This window comes from Nilaparvata lugens, chromosome 6 (genome assembly GCF_014356525.2).
Source record: "Nilaparvata lugens isolate BPH chromosome 6, ASM1435652v1, whole genome shotgun sequence".
In the NCBI taxonomy this organism is placed as follows: domain Eukaryota; kingdom Metazoa; phylum Arthropoda; class Insecta; order Hemiptera; family Delphacidae; genus Nilaparvata; species Nilaparvata lugens.
Window position 1 is genome coordinate 43,748,887 of NC_052509.1, and position 17,357 is coordinate 43,766,243.

At 30.7% G+C, this 17,357-nt stretch overlaps 1 protein-coding gene across 8 annotated transcripts; it reads right to left on the reverse strand.

The window, feature by feature from the left end:
* Nucleotides 1-4,143: 4,143 nt before the first annotated feature.
* On the reverse strand, nt 4,144-16,935 carry LOC111054724 (GILT-like protein 1). Of its 8 annotated transcripts, none has more exons than XM_039430857.1 (6): nt 16,656-16,935; nt 13,247-13,375; nt 8,496-8,630; nt 7,520-7,690; nt 6,280-6,426; nt 4,144-4,319 (listed from the first exon to the last, which is right to left on the reverse strand). In XM_039430857.1, exons 2-6 carry the CDS (start codon nt 13,322-13,324, stop codon nt 4,203-4,205), a joined length of 648 nt encoding a protein of 215 aa, XP_039286791.1. In that variant the 5' UTR covers nt 13,325-13,375; nt 16,656-16,935; the 3' UTR covers nt 4,144-4,202. The 8 variants fall into 8 exon arrangements, with proteins under 8 accessions (XP_039286791.1, XP_039286795.1, XP_039286797.1 ...); XM_039430861.1 differs by lacking the exon at nt 8,496-8,630 and adding an exon at nt 8,695-8,829; XM_039430863.1 differs by lacking the exon at nt 8,496-8,630 and adding an exon at nt 8,695-8,829 and having other exon boundaries at nt 13,247-13,357; nt 16,656-16,905.
* Nucleotides 16,936-17,357: the final 422 nt, after the last annotated feature.

Genomic DNA, 17,357 nt, shown 5'->3' on the forward strand with positions numbered 1-17,357 from the left:
CTCGGCTCTCTCAATCACACACCAGTAACCCTTCTCAATCCCCTCTCCCTTGCATCCCCCTTCGTCCTCCCTCCACACATCAATGTCCAATCTCCCCTCATTAAGTTTATTTCTCTCAAGCTTATAAATTTAATGCAATATCCATTTATTTCCAAAAACACAATTAAATATATTATTTTGTAATTTATAATATAATATGATACATTATAATCAGGGTTGACCACAGGATAATAAATAATAATAATTTAAGAAATTCTGGGGGTGACCAAAAAAGGATGGTTCAAAATTGATAAAAACATAGAAACAGTGACGACTGGTTTCATTCAAACATATTAATACTATGGGGTCCCTTAAAAAGAATGCACGAAAACTTGTAGAGGTGGGTACACCTGATATCATTTAAAATGAATATCGGGGCACCGAGCTCCGCTCTGGAGTACAAAAGCATATAAAATTTATTACGAAAGAAGAAATTATAATATATTTATAGTTCATACAGAAAGGTTCTATCTAATCACAGTGGATTGAGATCAATTCCCAGAGGAATTCAAAAATTTCTCTCACTAAAGCATGTTAAATTTTAATCCTGATTAATTTCACGTGAAGCAAATCAGAGAAGAACATTCCAAAAAGATAGCTTATCTGATTGGTTCTACTGGAATTAATTAGGATTAAAATTTAACCGGCTTTTGTAGAACCGGCACTAAGTACCTGATTGAATGATTACAATAAAGTTCAACAGCTGAGTCATAATTTTGTCTCAGTCCCACACACATGCACTCGCTCACTCACTTCCATCATTAACAGAAATTGTCAGCTGTTTTTCCAAGGACGTATTTATCCTTTTAATGTCCTTCAGCGAGTTATCCCAGGGTTGAGACCTAGTGCAAACGAATTTTCATATCATAAACCTACTTTGTTCAAATTTCGTGAGAATCGTTAGAGCCGTTTTCGAGATCCGGTCACATACAGATATATAAACATAAAAACATCTAAACTTCTTAAAATCTAAACATACAATGAACAGAAATTGCTCGTTTAATAGTATAGGATTAATAAATTTTGCCGGCCAGGTTAGCCGAGCCAATTAAGGCGTTGCATGTTGCAGTCTGCTAGCGTTACCTGGTCAGTGGTCATGGATTCGAATCCCGCTGGTAGGCATGGACTTGGTAACACATGGTTCAATCACACCATCAAACGTCCATCGCACACTTTCGATTATCCATGCACAAACAAAATCTCAAGTGGGTATCACCAATACCTACTATTACTTAGTAGAATTAATAGTAGGTATTGGTATCACCCGCAATAAAAATAATTATTTTAGAAATATTATCAAGTAGTTCTGGAACTAGAAGATACATTAATATGACCAATGAATCCATAATAATAATGTATGATCAAACCTACAAAATTATCATAATATCCTCGAGTTCTTTTTTTATTGAAGGTTGAGATGATGACTACAGCAACAAGTGCATAAACTACTTCTTTCTCTCTTGAACAACTAATGTCTGAAATTGATTTTGAGTGCAGTATAAAAATTTTAAGTGTGTTTGCCGGTTGTGGATGTCTTTATGAGGCTGATCAAAACGAATGAATGGAAAATAAATGAATAAAACTGATACTTTTAACTCAGGTTAGACATCGGGAATTCAGGAAGTTTTTCTTTTGTTTTCTTTGCTTTGCAACTATTATTATTTTTTCTATTTATTGAAGATTCATATAATTATGTTACACATAATTAAAATAATTATGTAAATGTTTTGTAAGCATTGTAAATTTTTTGTAGGTTTTATTGATATGACAAGTACGGTACCAAGAATTCGACAAAATTTCAATATTGTATATAAATATAAGTAATCACTTCTTGAAAGAAATTGAAGTTAGAAAGGAGAAAGAAGTGAATAGTGTAGGCTACACTTTACGATGATCAAATAGGTACCGTACGGTACTGTTATTCATGATTAATTGCTAAATCATTAAACGTGATTATTGTGAAACTGATATCTTACTAATAGTAAATTCTGTATGTATAAATTCAATCTTTATGATAGTCATACGGAAAAATCTTGATTCAATTCGACTTCTCAACGATGGCTCATGCTATTGGAACACAAAATTATGTAATAGCAACTATACAATTTGAAGGGTGCAAGTAATTCAATGTAATTAAACATTCAGGTTTAATCATTAATAATAAACACTCATCCATTTATTTTACATAGAAACTATGAAGTGATAAGTAATAATCATGATCATATCATTTCACAAAGATCCACAGATTTCTCCTACCTACTAACTTCATCGAGTAGGCCTCATCATGACTCATAGTTTTCTTTCGACATAAACGAACAGAATAGTCACCCCTCTGTCTTTATTGAATTTGACTGAGGATAGAGACAGGATGAAATAGCAACAATTGTGTTCAGTGTATTTGATACACTTATCAAGAAAGAAGGTACATTTTGAAAATCTATTGAAATAGGCCTGATGATTCCAGCAATTTGTTCCAATCTCATAGCTATCTATATCTATCTAGCTCATATCCATGTCGCTAATTTGATATTACAGTAGAGCTTGAAACTTGGGTTTTAATATAGAATTCAAAATCTAGAATTATTGGAGGTGGAAATTCAAATTTAAATTTTACAGTTAAAATTTCATATCTTCGCCTAACTACACGCATATTCCATTCCAAGTGATTATTTATTTATTATTTTTTCAGAGTTATTATTTTAACATTTTTTCATCAATCAACTAAATTACTTTAATCAGCTATACAGGAATATTTTACTATAAGCCAGTATATTTTTTTGTTCTAGTTTCATTCAAAATTTATGTTTTTTGAATAATTGTTTTAAATTCTGTGAAATTTATTTGTTTGTGATATATATTCATTTTTAAAGTGTAAATTTTTAAGATTTTTTTAACGTGTGAATTGCTATTTTTGCATGATAAGAATAGCTAAAGTTAATTTCAAACAATTTTCCTTTGATTGGAGGAGCTCCCCTTTGAAATTATAAAATTTCTATTCCTGGGACCTTTATTTAGATTTTATAAAATCTGAAATTACTCTGATCATCATGCAGTGAATGCTTCAATCAAACTTACTTCGAGAGTTGAAGCAGAGATGACAGAAATAATAAGTATTTCCATACGTTATAGTTGAAGCTAATCATGGCTCCCCTCAATCATCACCCATAACTATAAGAGTGGTTGATTCTGCAAGGGCTAGTCAGTTCCACAAACTGCTGAGTACCATAGATTGGCGAGCAGTTTATGCATGGGCCTATAATTCTAGTATAAATTTTTTTCATTTTTTAATATGTTATTAATCTGCGTAAATAGTTGCTTTCCAGAAAAATCAGTTAGGCCTGAATGTGAGTCTTTCTCAGGGAGAAAATGGTACTCGGAGGAGTTGGCAGTCTTAAAAGAAACTTGTCTGCATTATTTTTGTTTAATTAAAAATCTCAATCGGGATGTTCATAGAGAAATTTATAAGAAGATAAGATGATGTTACAATAAGCAAGTAAAACTGGCCAAATTGAACTTTAATAATAGTCTAGTCAAGAATGCATGTGACAAACAAATATGTGTAATATAATCAGAGATAATCTAGCATTAAACAGAAAACCAGCACATCAATGTAAGATTGTGACTAAGTTCAACCCTCATTTGTTGACAGTATAGCCGGTGTTGTAACGAACCTACCCGGTATGTAGCTCACACACTGTGTCGTATTATTATGTTAAGAGAACTAATGTGGATGATATTTCCTTTACGTTGAAACATTCAACCGTCGAAGAGGTTTATGGAGCTCTCATCTCCTTGAGTAGTGGACTAATAGTCTTGACTTCTTCAACTTAAATTCTCTTATCTGCAGTAAAATCAGTAGTTACCATATTATATGAAAAATTTTAGCATACATTTTTAATGAATGTATTGATTCAGGCAACATACCCGGATATTCTTAAGATTTCAAAGGCAGTTCCAATTTTCAAGAAGGGAGACCTCAACGAGTGTGGTAACTATAGAACAATTTTAGTAGTGTCTATCTTTTCAAAAGTTACGGTATCTGATTGCAGTGCAGGTTGCTCAATTCCTTGAAGGAAACATTGGATTCAGGAAGAAACATTCTACTTGATTCAACATTCATTCTTTATTTACAAATCATACAGCACTTTGATACATTTATTCAATCAAATATGGATCACTGAAATCTTCATGTCACATTCATTCGGTTTTGGCTCAAGTTTCTTGCAGATGGCTTCCAAAAGGTTCGTTTCAGCTAGCTGTTGATCATCATCGTCATATTTCTGGAAAATTCAATTCAAATTATTAGGTATATGTGAAAGCAAATTATTAGTAGAAGAGGATAAATCAGTCCCTAGGACAATGAGGAGCTAGATGGAATAGGGGCGTAAACCAAGTTCTGCCCCTTTTCCGTTAAATGCTTTTTTGGAATCTACGTAGTTTAGTTGGTATACCTGCAAAGTTTCACTCTTATATCTTCTTTCTCGAGATCATGACGTTGATTTTTAGGAGGTTATGTTTGTCAGCAGTTCTAGTTTCCACAGTCTGTGATCAGAGCTTTAAGCTTAGGCTTTTGGATTGGTTGTAAACAGAAATGCTTCATGATTATTATGCTCCAATACGTTATACTTTGCTTTTGAAATCTTAGAATTAACTTTGAGTAATAGAAAGTATTGGAATTTGATTTTTTTTATTCTATTAAACCTACGTCTTTACTGATACCTGAGTGATGACCAAAAGGCATATTTTTTGACAATATATTCCCAAAGTCTCAGGCAGCTACCACTCAGGTTATTGATATTAAGATGTATATAACTTTTTTCTTATCTCATAAAGGCCTATTTCGAACAAATATGCAAAGTCCAGCAGACTAATACCATTTAGGTAGTTATAACTTTTCTGTTTGTTATCATTTATTATTTATTTTTGAAAAATAAATTCAATAAATATAATCATTATTAGGTTTTTATTTATTAATCATCACCCATTCAATTTTTTTATTATTTTACAGCTGAAATATAATGCAAAGTCTCAAATGACTGAAACTGCCCTTCTTCCATTCAATGTGACTTGAATGGAAAAAGGGCAGTATTGAGCTGTTGAATGGAATAAGGGCAGTAACAAGCATATTTCAGACATTCAATATAGATTAACTGTAGCTGTATACTTTGAATTTTTATATCTCACTCCATTCATAAGATATCAAACTACCATAATATGGTGATATTATGATACTAGTTCCAAGTATTTAGAAAAAAACCTCTCTATTTTGAAACTAGTTGAAAACTTCAAGGCCCATTTTCTCGAAATCCCAATTTCTGGGTTACGCCCCTATTCCATTCAACTCCTCAATTTGATAGCATACTTATTGTAGAATACATTCATGAAATGAATTCCGTAATCTATACGATTATATTATTTGAATAAAGCGCACGTTTACAAGAATAGTGGAATAATATTGATTGCGCAGGAATTTTTGTTTTCAAATAAAAACTCTCATATGGACAGCTGTAGTTTCAGTTACAGTAACTATATAACCATGGTTAATATATGGTTAAACATTAATGTATGGTTATAAAAATATAACCATGGTTATATAGTTACCGCGGTAATGTAGTTTTAGTTGATCCAATGCAATGCACCTAGAATACATTGTATCCAATGTAGTTCGAAACTCAGGAGATATTAATATTCTCCTCAATAATGATGTATCTTGTTCAAATTAAATTAAAGGCGTCAAATATTGTAATTATGTATGTTATAAGAGATAATATGAAATATAGAACCTGCTCCTATATAATAGTACCTCAGACAAGAAAGGGCTTAAATCTGTGGTAGTAGGCCTACATAATATGCGCTACAAATTTCATATCGCGAATTGCATATTTCGTAACAATTTAATATCCATCGTAATTAATTTATTTGGTCATTTATTAAATCATCATATTGTTTATTGATAAAGCATAGATAGCATCAATAATTGATCAGAAATGTGATTCTGAGATATGCCAATGAAAATATTTTAGAAAATATGAAATTATAATTATAGTGCTTCCAATATTTTGCTTGTAAGCACAGATAATTATATTAGATTCAAGAATGATCAGCTACTACCGTAAGTTTCTATTTGGATTTGGAATTAAAACTTCAATAAACATTGAATTTGAATTATCAGTTTGTGTCCATTTTGCATTTTAACTCTATATTCCGTATTGAAAATGTTTGAATCAACTATCAACTTACATCATTGAAGACTATTGTCGGTACCCATGTCACTTTTGGCTTGAAGCTGTGTGTTCTATCGCCATTGGCAGCCAACAGCGCATCACCCTCATGTGAGCTGGAGCATGAGTTGATCTTTGCTAGGTCAACATTCGACTTCTTTGCGCACTGCAAAATTCAGCACTTGTGAGTGACATTTCAAACATTTTTCATGATATATTTTCAATATCAATTTCCACTGAGCCATGATGAAATCACGGTATAAACTATCAGTTTTGGAGATGATGGAGAGATTTAAACAACAATGTGAGGTAGTCTATGATGGATTTGTAGTGTTGGGTTGATGGAATGATTAGAAGATTAATCACTACGTAATCGAAACCTAACATATTCATCAATAAAACTCAGTCCTTTCACAACTCAGTCCTTTCAACTCAATCCACATTCACAACAATGACAATGATCAATGGTTCTTGTGCAAATATATGCTAACTATACAAGTGTAGAAAAAAAAAACATTATCGTGTGTAGTATTCACATCAAAACCAACAGTCAAAGATCGAAATCAATTCAAAATCAACAAGCTAAAGAAAAAGAGAATCACATTGCTGAAGTAGGCCTACTACAGTCAGAATGATGAACGACCATTCTTCGACAGTTGAGGAGTTGGCTCCTGTATATTTTGATACCTTGATTAATGCTATCTGATTATTGTACAAGCTTTTCAACAATTTCCATTTTACTCTAGTAGACCTACCAATAAGTAGGTAGAATAGAAAGTCACTAGTATGAGAGTAAACATAATTATTCAACCTATTCTACTTGAAAGGAAACAACCGAATTATCATATTATTTCATCAAAAAGATTGAATAATGATTAATTTGTAGAATCATTGGTAGAATTGTAGAAACCTGTTATTTCATTCTGTATTTTAATGTACGATATAAAAATTAATAACGATAAAGTAATGAAAATATTTATTTTATACTACTTTATTTATTCATTTGAAAACTATATTCGTTCAAACATAATAAATTCTATTATTTTGTATTTTAATGTACGTTACCGTATTAAATAAATAAATACGGTACAATACAATAAAAAATAAAACAGTAGAAATGTAGTATTTCAGGCTACCATACACATATATTGTATAAAATACAACAAAGGACAACATTTAAGTTATTAGAAGCAGTAAGAATGAAATGCGTTTAAACTTTTAATGTGGAGGTCCAGAGCCTCATTACCACCTTCACCTACCTCATTCAAAACTTTGTCCTCATTTTTTAAAACCATCAAGCATGAGATGAAGTCTACCACTTGATTTTGATCAGTTATGTACTTCAAAGCGCAAGAATGAATTTTGTTGTATCTGCATTCATCAGGGCCGTGCTGACAGGTGAATGTGTAGGTACCATTCGAAACTTTGTGCTGAAATACAAATCAGATGCAGTAAATAGAAAATAACAATTCTAGAGTGAAAATATTATTGATATTCGAGTCTCAAGGTTATAACACTACTAAGATAAAATTGGTTTTTTGAAGCTAGTCTTTGATTTTAGCGAGTGAGGAAAGCTAGGCACTTCATAAAATTGAACGAAAAATATTCTCAAATAAATATGCTGATGTTTTATAACGATTAACGAAAGTTTTATGACTAATCTCACAACAATATTGTTTTGGATTAAGATATTGATAAAAATTATCCATAAATAACATTCTCAGTAATTTTCCATATATAATAAATACATTAATAGGTACACATTTTTCATTTTAATTATATATACTGCACTGTAGTATATTTGAATCAACCATTTTCATAATATTTTTGCTCATTTTGGACATAGGCCTATATTGAAGCATTTATTTATACATTACAGTAATAGATACCATACAATAACATTCTCAACTCATTATGAATGATTGAGAGAGGCCTATCATTGAAACATGCACTTGTTTATTCATTTATACATTAATAGATGAAATATTACTTTAAACTAATTATGAATGATCGGGAGAGGAACAACAACCCAAAACTGTTCATTCCCCAAATTTTGATAGAATTAATAGTCGAAAAAAAGTTAATGTTTATCATCACTTCATAAGTTCTGTCTAATTGTTAGTCCAAATATATATAATATTTAAAAAAAATATTTATTAGTACGTTACGGTATACTTGACAGTTGATAAAAGAAGGTTAGTGAGAATATGTTACTGTGTAAATATTCAACTTTACCCTTCCATTTCCATAGGGTACTAGATCAACTTTCATGTATTTTCCAATTTTGTCAAATGTAGGTTGAATCTGTTGTGTGACAAATCCCATGCAAAATGGACAGTTTGCCTCATAGAACAGAGTGAGTGTCACAGCCTGAAGGATAAAAAATAAACTACTTGAGCTGTGTATTTAAGAAACTGTAAATAATAATAGTTACCTCTGCATTACCATAAGGTACTAAATCAATTTTCAAGTACTGTCCAACTTTTTCAAATGTCGGTTTCAGTTGTTCAGTGATGAATGACATACTGTCTGAACATTTCGACTCGTAGAAGATTGTTACTTTCAAAACCTATGAAATCAATTGGAGAGAAAATTATTGAAATGAATATTGATGATGATGATGATGATGATGATGATTATGGAAATTGCATTGAAGTGGCATCGAATATTGTGTGACTATCAATCAATAATTGATGTGAAAAATGATTCTATAGCAGTGTCAGAAAATGAGAGAAACCAAATGCAATTATATGCATGCAAATTATAGGCATATAATTGATAAGACAAAAACAGGTTGAATAGTAATAGCTGTTCAAATGAATTGAAACAGTTATTATAACAACAACAAAATTATTTGATGATTGAGAGTCCTTCCTTTTCCTTTTTCCTTCGTCCTGGTACCCCCAGAAGAAGGGAGTTTTATTATAGAAAATATAACAAACAAAAATGAAAAATACACTTATAAAAAGAAATCTTACAAACAAAACAAATGAAGAATAATAAAAAAAAGCAAGAATGACAAAAGATAAGAAGATTCCCTTTCAGTAGAACATTTCAAATATTATAAACCAGACGAATTACAAATTCTCCAAAACCTTCTAAAGAAGGTTTGACTGGAGGAGTCAAGTTTTACATTATATTAAAAAAAAACCATAGAAATAGTACATTGATACAATCAATCTTGATACAATCAAAATTAATTGATACATTGATAATAATTCATTTAATTGTATTGTGTAGCAATAAAATAATAAAACAATGGGATTTCAGTTGTTGCTTATCACAAACAATAATACACAAGAAAAAATATATATAAAAAAAGAAAGAATTTATGAAAATCATTCAAATTCACTCAAATTATTTAACAGAAAGTGTTTCATCTTATTCTTAACAATTGAAATTCTATCCAGACCAATTAAATCATCTGGCAACTCATTGAAAATAGTTGGTACAACATAACTAAGTTCACATTTACCATGATAATTATTGTATTCAGGCACAATAAACCTCTTATAAGCAGCACCTTGTCTTCGCTCATGCAAAATTCTACTTGACATTTTAAAGTTATTAGAAAAATAATTATTTAATAAGATATCATATCTGAAAAGCTCGTTTACAGGAAGAATGCTATATTTTTTAAACAAATTTGGCTTAGGGTAACTCTCTTGTTTTGAATGAACTATTTTCAGCAAGGAATTTTGTAATCTCTTAACTCTATCAATTTCATAGCCACTTGCATTACCCCAAACATTGACACCGTATCTTACTACGGATTCAGCTAGGGCTTTATAAACAACTATCAATGTCTTCTTTGAGACAGATCGCTGTAAGTTATATAAACCAAATAGACATGAGCGAAGACGCTGGCATACACTATCAATGTGAGGACCCCACTTTAAACAATCATCAATGAAAATACCTAGATACTTTTGAATTGTAACTTGTTTGACCTTTTCATTACAAGTACAAGGAGTTCCAAAGTTATTCTCATGTAGACAATTTAAGGAATGCATAGTAATATTAGTGGACTTTGAGGTTTGACGTGGCGGTCTCATATGCATACAAGTGGTTTTTTTAAAATTCAAAGTCAAGCCATTATCATGGATCCATCTTTGCATTCTATTAAAGTCTCTTTGTAGCAATATTCTTGCTTCATCAAAACTTGTGTGGCTGGCTACCATAACTGTGTCATCAGCATACTGAAATATCTTAGTTTCCTTTGAAACACCAACCATTGTGATTACTGACACCAGATAAAGCAATGGTCCAAGATTGGAACCTTGTGGCACACCAGAGGTGACAAATTCATGGCGACTGTAGGATTTTCCTACTTTAACAGTAACCTTTCGGTTATTCAAATAATCTATTAACCAGTTAATACCTCGTCTTGACAAACCAATTTCACTCATGGACTGTACAATTTTATGAAAAGATAAAGTGTCAAACGCTTTCTTGAAATCTAGAAATAATATTAAAACATGGTAATTCTTATTTAATTTATTATTTATATAGTTACATAATTGGGATAATAGCTGACCAGTTGATTTGTCGCGTTGGAATCCAAATTGAGCTGAAGGGATTAAATTGTGATTTTTTAATGTGTAACTAATTCATTACAAATATACTTTTCAGCTATCTTATCAGGTGAAGAAAGTATTGAAATAGGCCGATAGTTAGAGATTTCTGATCTGGATCCATTTTTGAAAATCGGTCTTATTATGGAAGTTTTCAATTTATTTGGAACTTTACCTTCCTCTAATGATAAATTGATTAATCTTGTGATAATTGGTATGAACTTGATACTGTGATTTTTTATATCAGACATCAAAATATTATCAATCCCTGGAGATTTATTTGAACTCATACTTCTGATGATATTACCTATTTTTAATTCATCTGCATCAGGTAAGTCAAAGCTAGGGAAATTAACATTGGTATCATTATCATTTTCTAAATAAGTAGTAATATTACACTCATGTTTTGCAGCTCTAACACCTTCTGTGAATTCACTGCAGAAATGGTCCACAACCTCCTCAACCTGCCTATCACCAACCACTATGTGTTTCATTATATTATCATCAACTGACAACTTTTCTTGTCTACCCATGGCAACGTTGATTAATGACCAAGTATTTTTTATGCTATTAATGTTTGTCTCAAATTCATTTTTTAGAAAATTACACTTTGCCTTTTTAATATCTTTATTTAATTTGTTACGATATTTCTTATATGCTTCCAAGCCCTCTGGTGTACCAGAGTGTCTATACAAATTATCCCTTTCTTTCAATCTCCTATGCAACTCTAGAGTCATCCAATTCTTTTTAAGTTTAACTTGAGATTTGTTTTTAACTTTGATTTTTGATTTTTCATATCCCAAGTCATAGACTCGGCATAACTCATTATAGAGCTCATCACAGCTATTCAAACTTAAAATGCTATTAACATCAATATCGCTGAGGTAACGATTTATTCTATTTTTTAAGTAAATATATTTATAATCACTCCCAATAGTTGAATTCACACTAAGATTTTGATCTATTGGACATGAACATAAAACAGAAAAATGATCACTTATTCTACTTTTTACTACACCAGTATAGATTGGTTCATCATACTTCATCCATCGAACAAAATAATGATCTAAACAAGATCTAACTGGTACTCCCTGCAGGAAAACCTCTCTTGTATTACTCCAAATACCTCTAACAAATCCCATGGAATAGAGCGTATCTAAGTATTCTTTTATAATAGAAGACCTATCCTCATTCAAATTGAGGTTGATATCACCTGACAACAAGAATTTACAATCAATGGGTACTTTATTAATATTTTCATTGAGCTCTTTGATAAAATTAGACTTAGATAAATTAGGAGGGCGATAAATACCCAAGAAATAAGTTTTGAAATTTGCATTAATACTAGAACGTATAAATCCTTGAACATTTTCAAAAGTAACAAAATTATAATCTATCCTTTCAAAAATAAAACAATTTCTTAGAAACATACAACACCACCACCACCTCTATTTTCTCGCAACCAGAAATGCTTATTGAAACCCTCAATTTTGAAATGATCCATCAGGTAAGATTTAGTTTGTACTTCTGTAAAAAATATCAAGTCAAGTGATTGAATAAATTTATCATAAGCTAGTATGAATTCATCAAAGTGCAACTGGATTTTTCTAATATTGAGAGTAAGTGAATTGAAGTTGGATTTGACACCATTCATATTATGTCTATTGGTCCCTAAAGAAGAAGAAAGAGGTACAAACAATTCGAGCTCAGTAACATCATGGAAAATACTCTCTTTAACAAATGAATCTGAGTCTGGATTCAATTCATTTGCAAAATTTTGAGTAAACAAATCATGAACGGATTCGTCTCCTTCATGATCAAACATTGGCACGAATCAAAAATGAAAATGAAAATAGTGAGTGATAATAATAATAATAATATTGATTTGAAAAAACAGTAGATCAATCTGTGAGAGTGTTTGATGATGATAATAATGATTTGAATGAAAAGTATCCAGTTCAATTTGTAAGAGTGATAATAGTAATGATTTGAAGAACATTAATTGTTCAATCTGTAAATGAAATTCAACATTAAGCCTATAGAGCACTAGAGTAAACATTATTCCATAAATATTAATGAAAAAAATATTTCATTTGCCTACATTTTCCACCCTTATTATCAGGCATCAATCATTGTGAATATCAATCTCATAACTTGTAACTTGCTTTACATATTTCTGTAATTTTAGGCTTTTCAGCTCAATATTGTTCTATTATACTTTACATAGTTCTGTAATTTTAGGCTTATCAGCTCAAAATGGTTTTATTATACTGTCTGAAAATTTTGGAAATAAAATACGCATTCGAGCGAGGCAAGCCTGTTGCTCTCTTCTACATTTTTCAAGTCTCTTATTATTTTTTTATAGAGACGATCGAAATCGCTTAGTGAGTTTTAAAAATACTGTACACTTACATTTCCACCTTGGGCTGTGGCTGTGCATACTAGAAGAGATAAAACTCCAACAAAGAAGGAGAGGCTTATTGTTCCCATTTCTGCTATTGAGTAGATGATTAATTTATGTACCTATGAAATTATTGGATTCTGAAAATAAAGTACACAGTATACAATACAGAGTTGGTGAAAAGTATGGATTCTGTTACAATGATAATGTTACAATGATTAATCTTATTTTGTATAAAAAACTTATGTTCTGTCGCTTCAAAATTTCGGTCCGCTATCTTTTGGAACTGGATTCAAGACCATTCTTGGAATGGTTTTGATTTAGAATTTTAAGAGAAAATGAATGTCGAAAATCGCACATCGATATCTCAAACAGTTTCAAAGTTATTCCATTTAAAAATAATACCAATAAATCATAAAATAATTAGTAGGCCTACAAAAAATCTGACAGATCAAACTTTTCTGTTCAAAGTGTTAAGTATGTGAGTAGATGTGTTTATTGACAATTTAATAAGAGTGAAATTTGATGAATAAGATTTTTTCAATTTCCTATGTAGGCCTATACTCATTTATTCCATTTTTGAATGATTTAATAATATTTATCAATGTGAATAACTTTGAAACGATCTGAGATGCGGTTTGAAATGATGAAACGATGTGCGGTTTTTTGGTGCGATTCATTTTCTCTAGAAATCCTCTATCGAAATCATAATAAGCATCATAGGATGCTTGAAAGTGTGAATGTTGAATGTCTGCGTGTGTGCTTGTCCTTCAAATTTCTATTTTTTCGCTTTGCAGTTTTTTCCTTGTCTATAAAACATTTTATTCTGCAAAACGTATTGGATTGCAATTCTGTGTCTATCTCAATTCTCAAAAATATGTATTGATTAAGTAACTACTTATCTTATACTCTTTCTTTTCAAAACTTTTCCTATTTAAAATCTTCTTATTTGCTATCTGATTTTCCCCACTTTTCTTTATTCTCTTTCCCACGTGTACCGGTATTGAATACTGTTAGGCCTACACAGGTTCTTTCTACTCATATCCATATCCACTATACGGTACATGAAATCAACAAACTCAACTTTGATTCCAATTCTTACTGAATTAATTTTCTTCAGTATAGCTTGTCTATTATTTTGTTTTAATTTATTTTTTGCTTATTCTTTCATCAGTGAAGTGATTGAGTTTATTGAAAAACAATAATTATCTTTCAAGATTTTTATTATTCTTTTATTATTCAATATTGATCTCTCTTATTTATTACATTTTATTGTCATTTCTTGCTTCAATTTTTTTGTTATCTCTGCATAATATTTTGTATTGTATTGTTTGCTAACGACGTGGTTAAGTGGTAGAGTGGACATTATTGTCCAAACTTCGCCACGTCAACAAAAATAAACAAGTCATTCTATTCTATTCTATATCATTTTATGCATGACCTTCATCCTATTGAAAATAATTAAGTTGGATACAAGATGGCGGACCAGAAATTTTGAAGCGACAGAAAAGTAGGTTTTTATACAAATAGGATGGAACATATTGTCAAATTATCCTTGTAACATAATAAGCAGTTTCCATACTTTCCACCAACTCTGTATAATATTATAAACAGCTGTAATTCTTAGAAATATTACAAAGTAGGTAGTTTTTGAGAATTATTCAGTGAAGCTACACATGAGTTTGAATAATATTCTTTGCAACTGATCAATAATATTGTATATCAAAATGTTCATGTGTTGCTAGCATAAATTTGCCAGCCCGACTAGGTACCCATTCAATTTCGGTAGGCTACTATCAACAGCATTTTCAGTGGGATTCTATAATCAAATAATGTACGGTACTTATGGTAGGTGCAGTCTGCCATTCACGCAGCTTCTGTAGAAATAAAATCACGGTATACAAAGTAGTATAGTGATCTTCATTAAGTCTTAAGAATCATGATTGTATGAAAGTTTTGCAAGAACAAATAACTGAGTACTGGGTTGATTCTTAATTAAATTTATGAGAGACATAAAATTTGAAAATGAATAAATTCTTCTCATTTGTCTTTATAATGATATTATTATTCTTACCTGTTAAGTTCGAAAATGAATGAATCACTGCCCAAACCAGAAACTACAATTTGTATGTGCAATTTATAATAAATAGATACGGTAGGCTATTTCCCTCTCCTAGATGCTCCCCCGAATAATACAATGTTATCAATTAACTAGACTAATGAACTGTATAGTGATATGTGATGAACCCATGCTATCAATCTTAGGTCAAGTGTGTTTGTGCTACTAACTGATTACAGTTCTAGTATTATGAAATGTAATTCTTTTTCAATTAGTGTTCATTGAGACATATCAATCAAATATAACAAGTGAGGCCTAGAAACTAATTTTCTGCATGGAACTAATTGAAACTGTGAAATTAATTTTCAAGTGACGTATTAATTTTTTAAATGTCGAATAAGTTGTACTAAAAACAATCAAATGAATTCACTTGAAATTTCTGGGTCGCATATAATTGAAAAAGTTATGAAACTGAGTTAAAAATATAGAAAAGAATCCAGCTGCGTCAAACATCAACGTATTCATTTTACGGTGGTAGTACTTAAGCACCGCGTGTACATTTAGACAGATAATTTTTTGATTCATTATTGGAAAATTAATACAACTGCATGATATCGTGAAGTTAGCTCACAACACAATTCATTTCAAATTAATGTATTTGAGTAATTTTGTATAAATAAAAAAAAATCCGAGTACCTACATACCTTATTTGTGTGATAATTTTAAACTGATAATTTTCAGAATCAGGATTGATTAATTATTGGAGAATTAATACAACTGCATGATATACATAAAGTCAACTCACAACACAATTGGAAGCAATTCAATTCAAAAGTTTTCAAATATTGGCTACATACGAGTACCTATACCTTTGTGTGGTAGAGAATGAATTGCTTACCGTACATAACACGTTATTTGAAGATGTTGTAGGTAGTTTTTGAGAATTATTCAGTGAAGCTACACATGAGTTTGAATAATATTCTTTGCAACTGATCAATAATATTGTATATCAAAATGTTCATGTGTTGCTAGCATAAATTTGCCAGCCCGACTAGGTACCCATTCAATTTCGGTAGGCTACTATCAACAGCATTCTCAGTGGGATTCTATAATCAAATAATGTACGGTACTTATGGTAGGTGCAGTCTGCCATTAACGCAGCTTCTGTAGAAATAAAATCACGGTATACAAAGTAGTATAGTGATCTTCATTAAGTCTTAAGAATCATGATTGTATGAAAGTTTTGCAAGAACAAATAACTGAGTACTGGGTTGATTCTTAATTAAATTTATGAGAGACATAAAATTTGAAAATGAATAAATTCTTCTCATTTGTCTTTATAATTATATTATTATTCTTACCTGTTAAGTTCGAAAATGAATGAATCACTGCCCACACCATAAACTACAATTTGTATGTGCAATTTATAATAAATAGATACGGTAGGCTATTTCCCTCTCCTAGATGCTCCCCCGAATAATACAATGTTATCAATTAACTAGACTAATGAACTGTATAGTGATATGTGATGAACCCATGCTATCAATCTTAGGTCAAGTGTGTTTGTGCTACTAACTGATTACAGTAGTATTATGAAATGTAATTCTTTTTCAATTAGTGTTCATTGAGACATATCAATCAAATATAACAATTGAGGCCTAGAAACTAATTTTCTGCATGGAACTAATTGAAACTGTGAAATTAATTTTCAAGTGACATATTAATTTTTTAAATGTCGAATAAGTTGTACTAAAAACAATCAAATGAATTCACTTGAAATTTCTGGGTCGCATATAATTGAAAAAGTTATGAAACTGAGTTAAAAATATAGAAAAGAATCCAGCTGCGTCAAACATCAACGTATTCATTTTACGGTGGTAGTACTTAAGCACCGCGTGTAGATTTAGACAGATAATTTTTTGATTCATTATTGGAAAATTAATACAACTGCATGATATCGTGAAGTTAGCTCACAACACAATTCATTTCAAATTAATGTATTTGAATATTGGCTACATCCGAGTACCTACATACCTTATTTGTGTGATAATTTTAAACTGATA

Bases quoted from the DNA above. Each gene is read 5' to 3' on its own strand.
- LOC111054724 (XM_039430857.1), bottom strand. From the start codon at position 13,324: ATGGGAACAATAAGCCTCTCCTTCTTTGTTGGAGTTTTATCTCTTCTA. The intron at 7,691-8,495 runs GTAAAGTTGAAT...TTTGTATTTCAG, and splicing joins TACCCTATGGAAATGGAAGG to CACAAAGTTTCGAATGGTAC. The intron at 4,320-6,279 runs GTAAGTTGATAG...TGAATTTTCCAG, and splicing joins CGACAATAGTCTTCAATGAT to AAATATGACGATGATGATCA.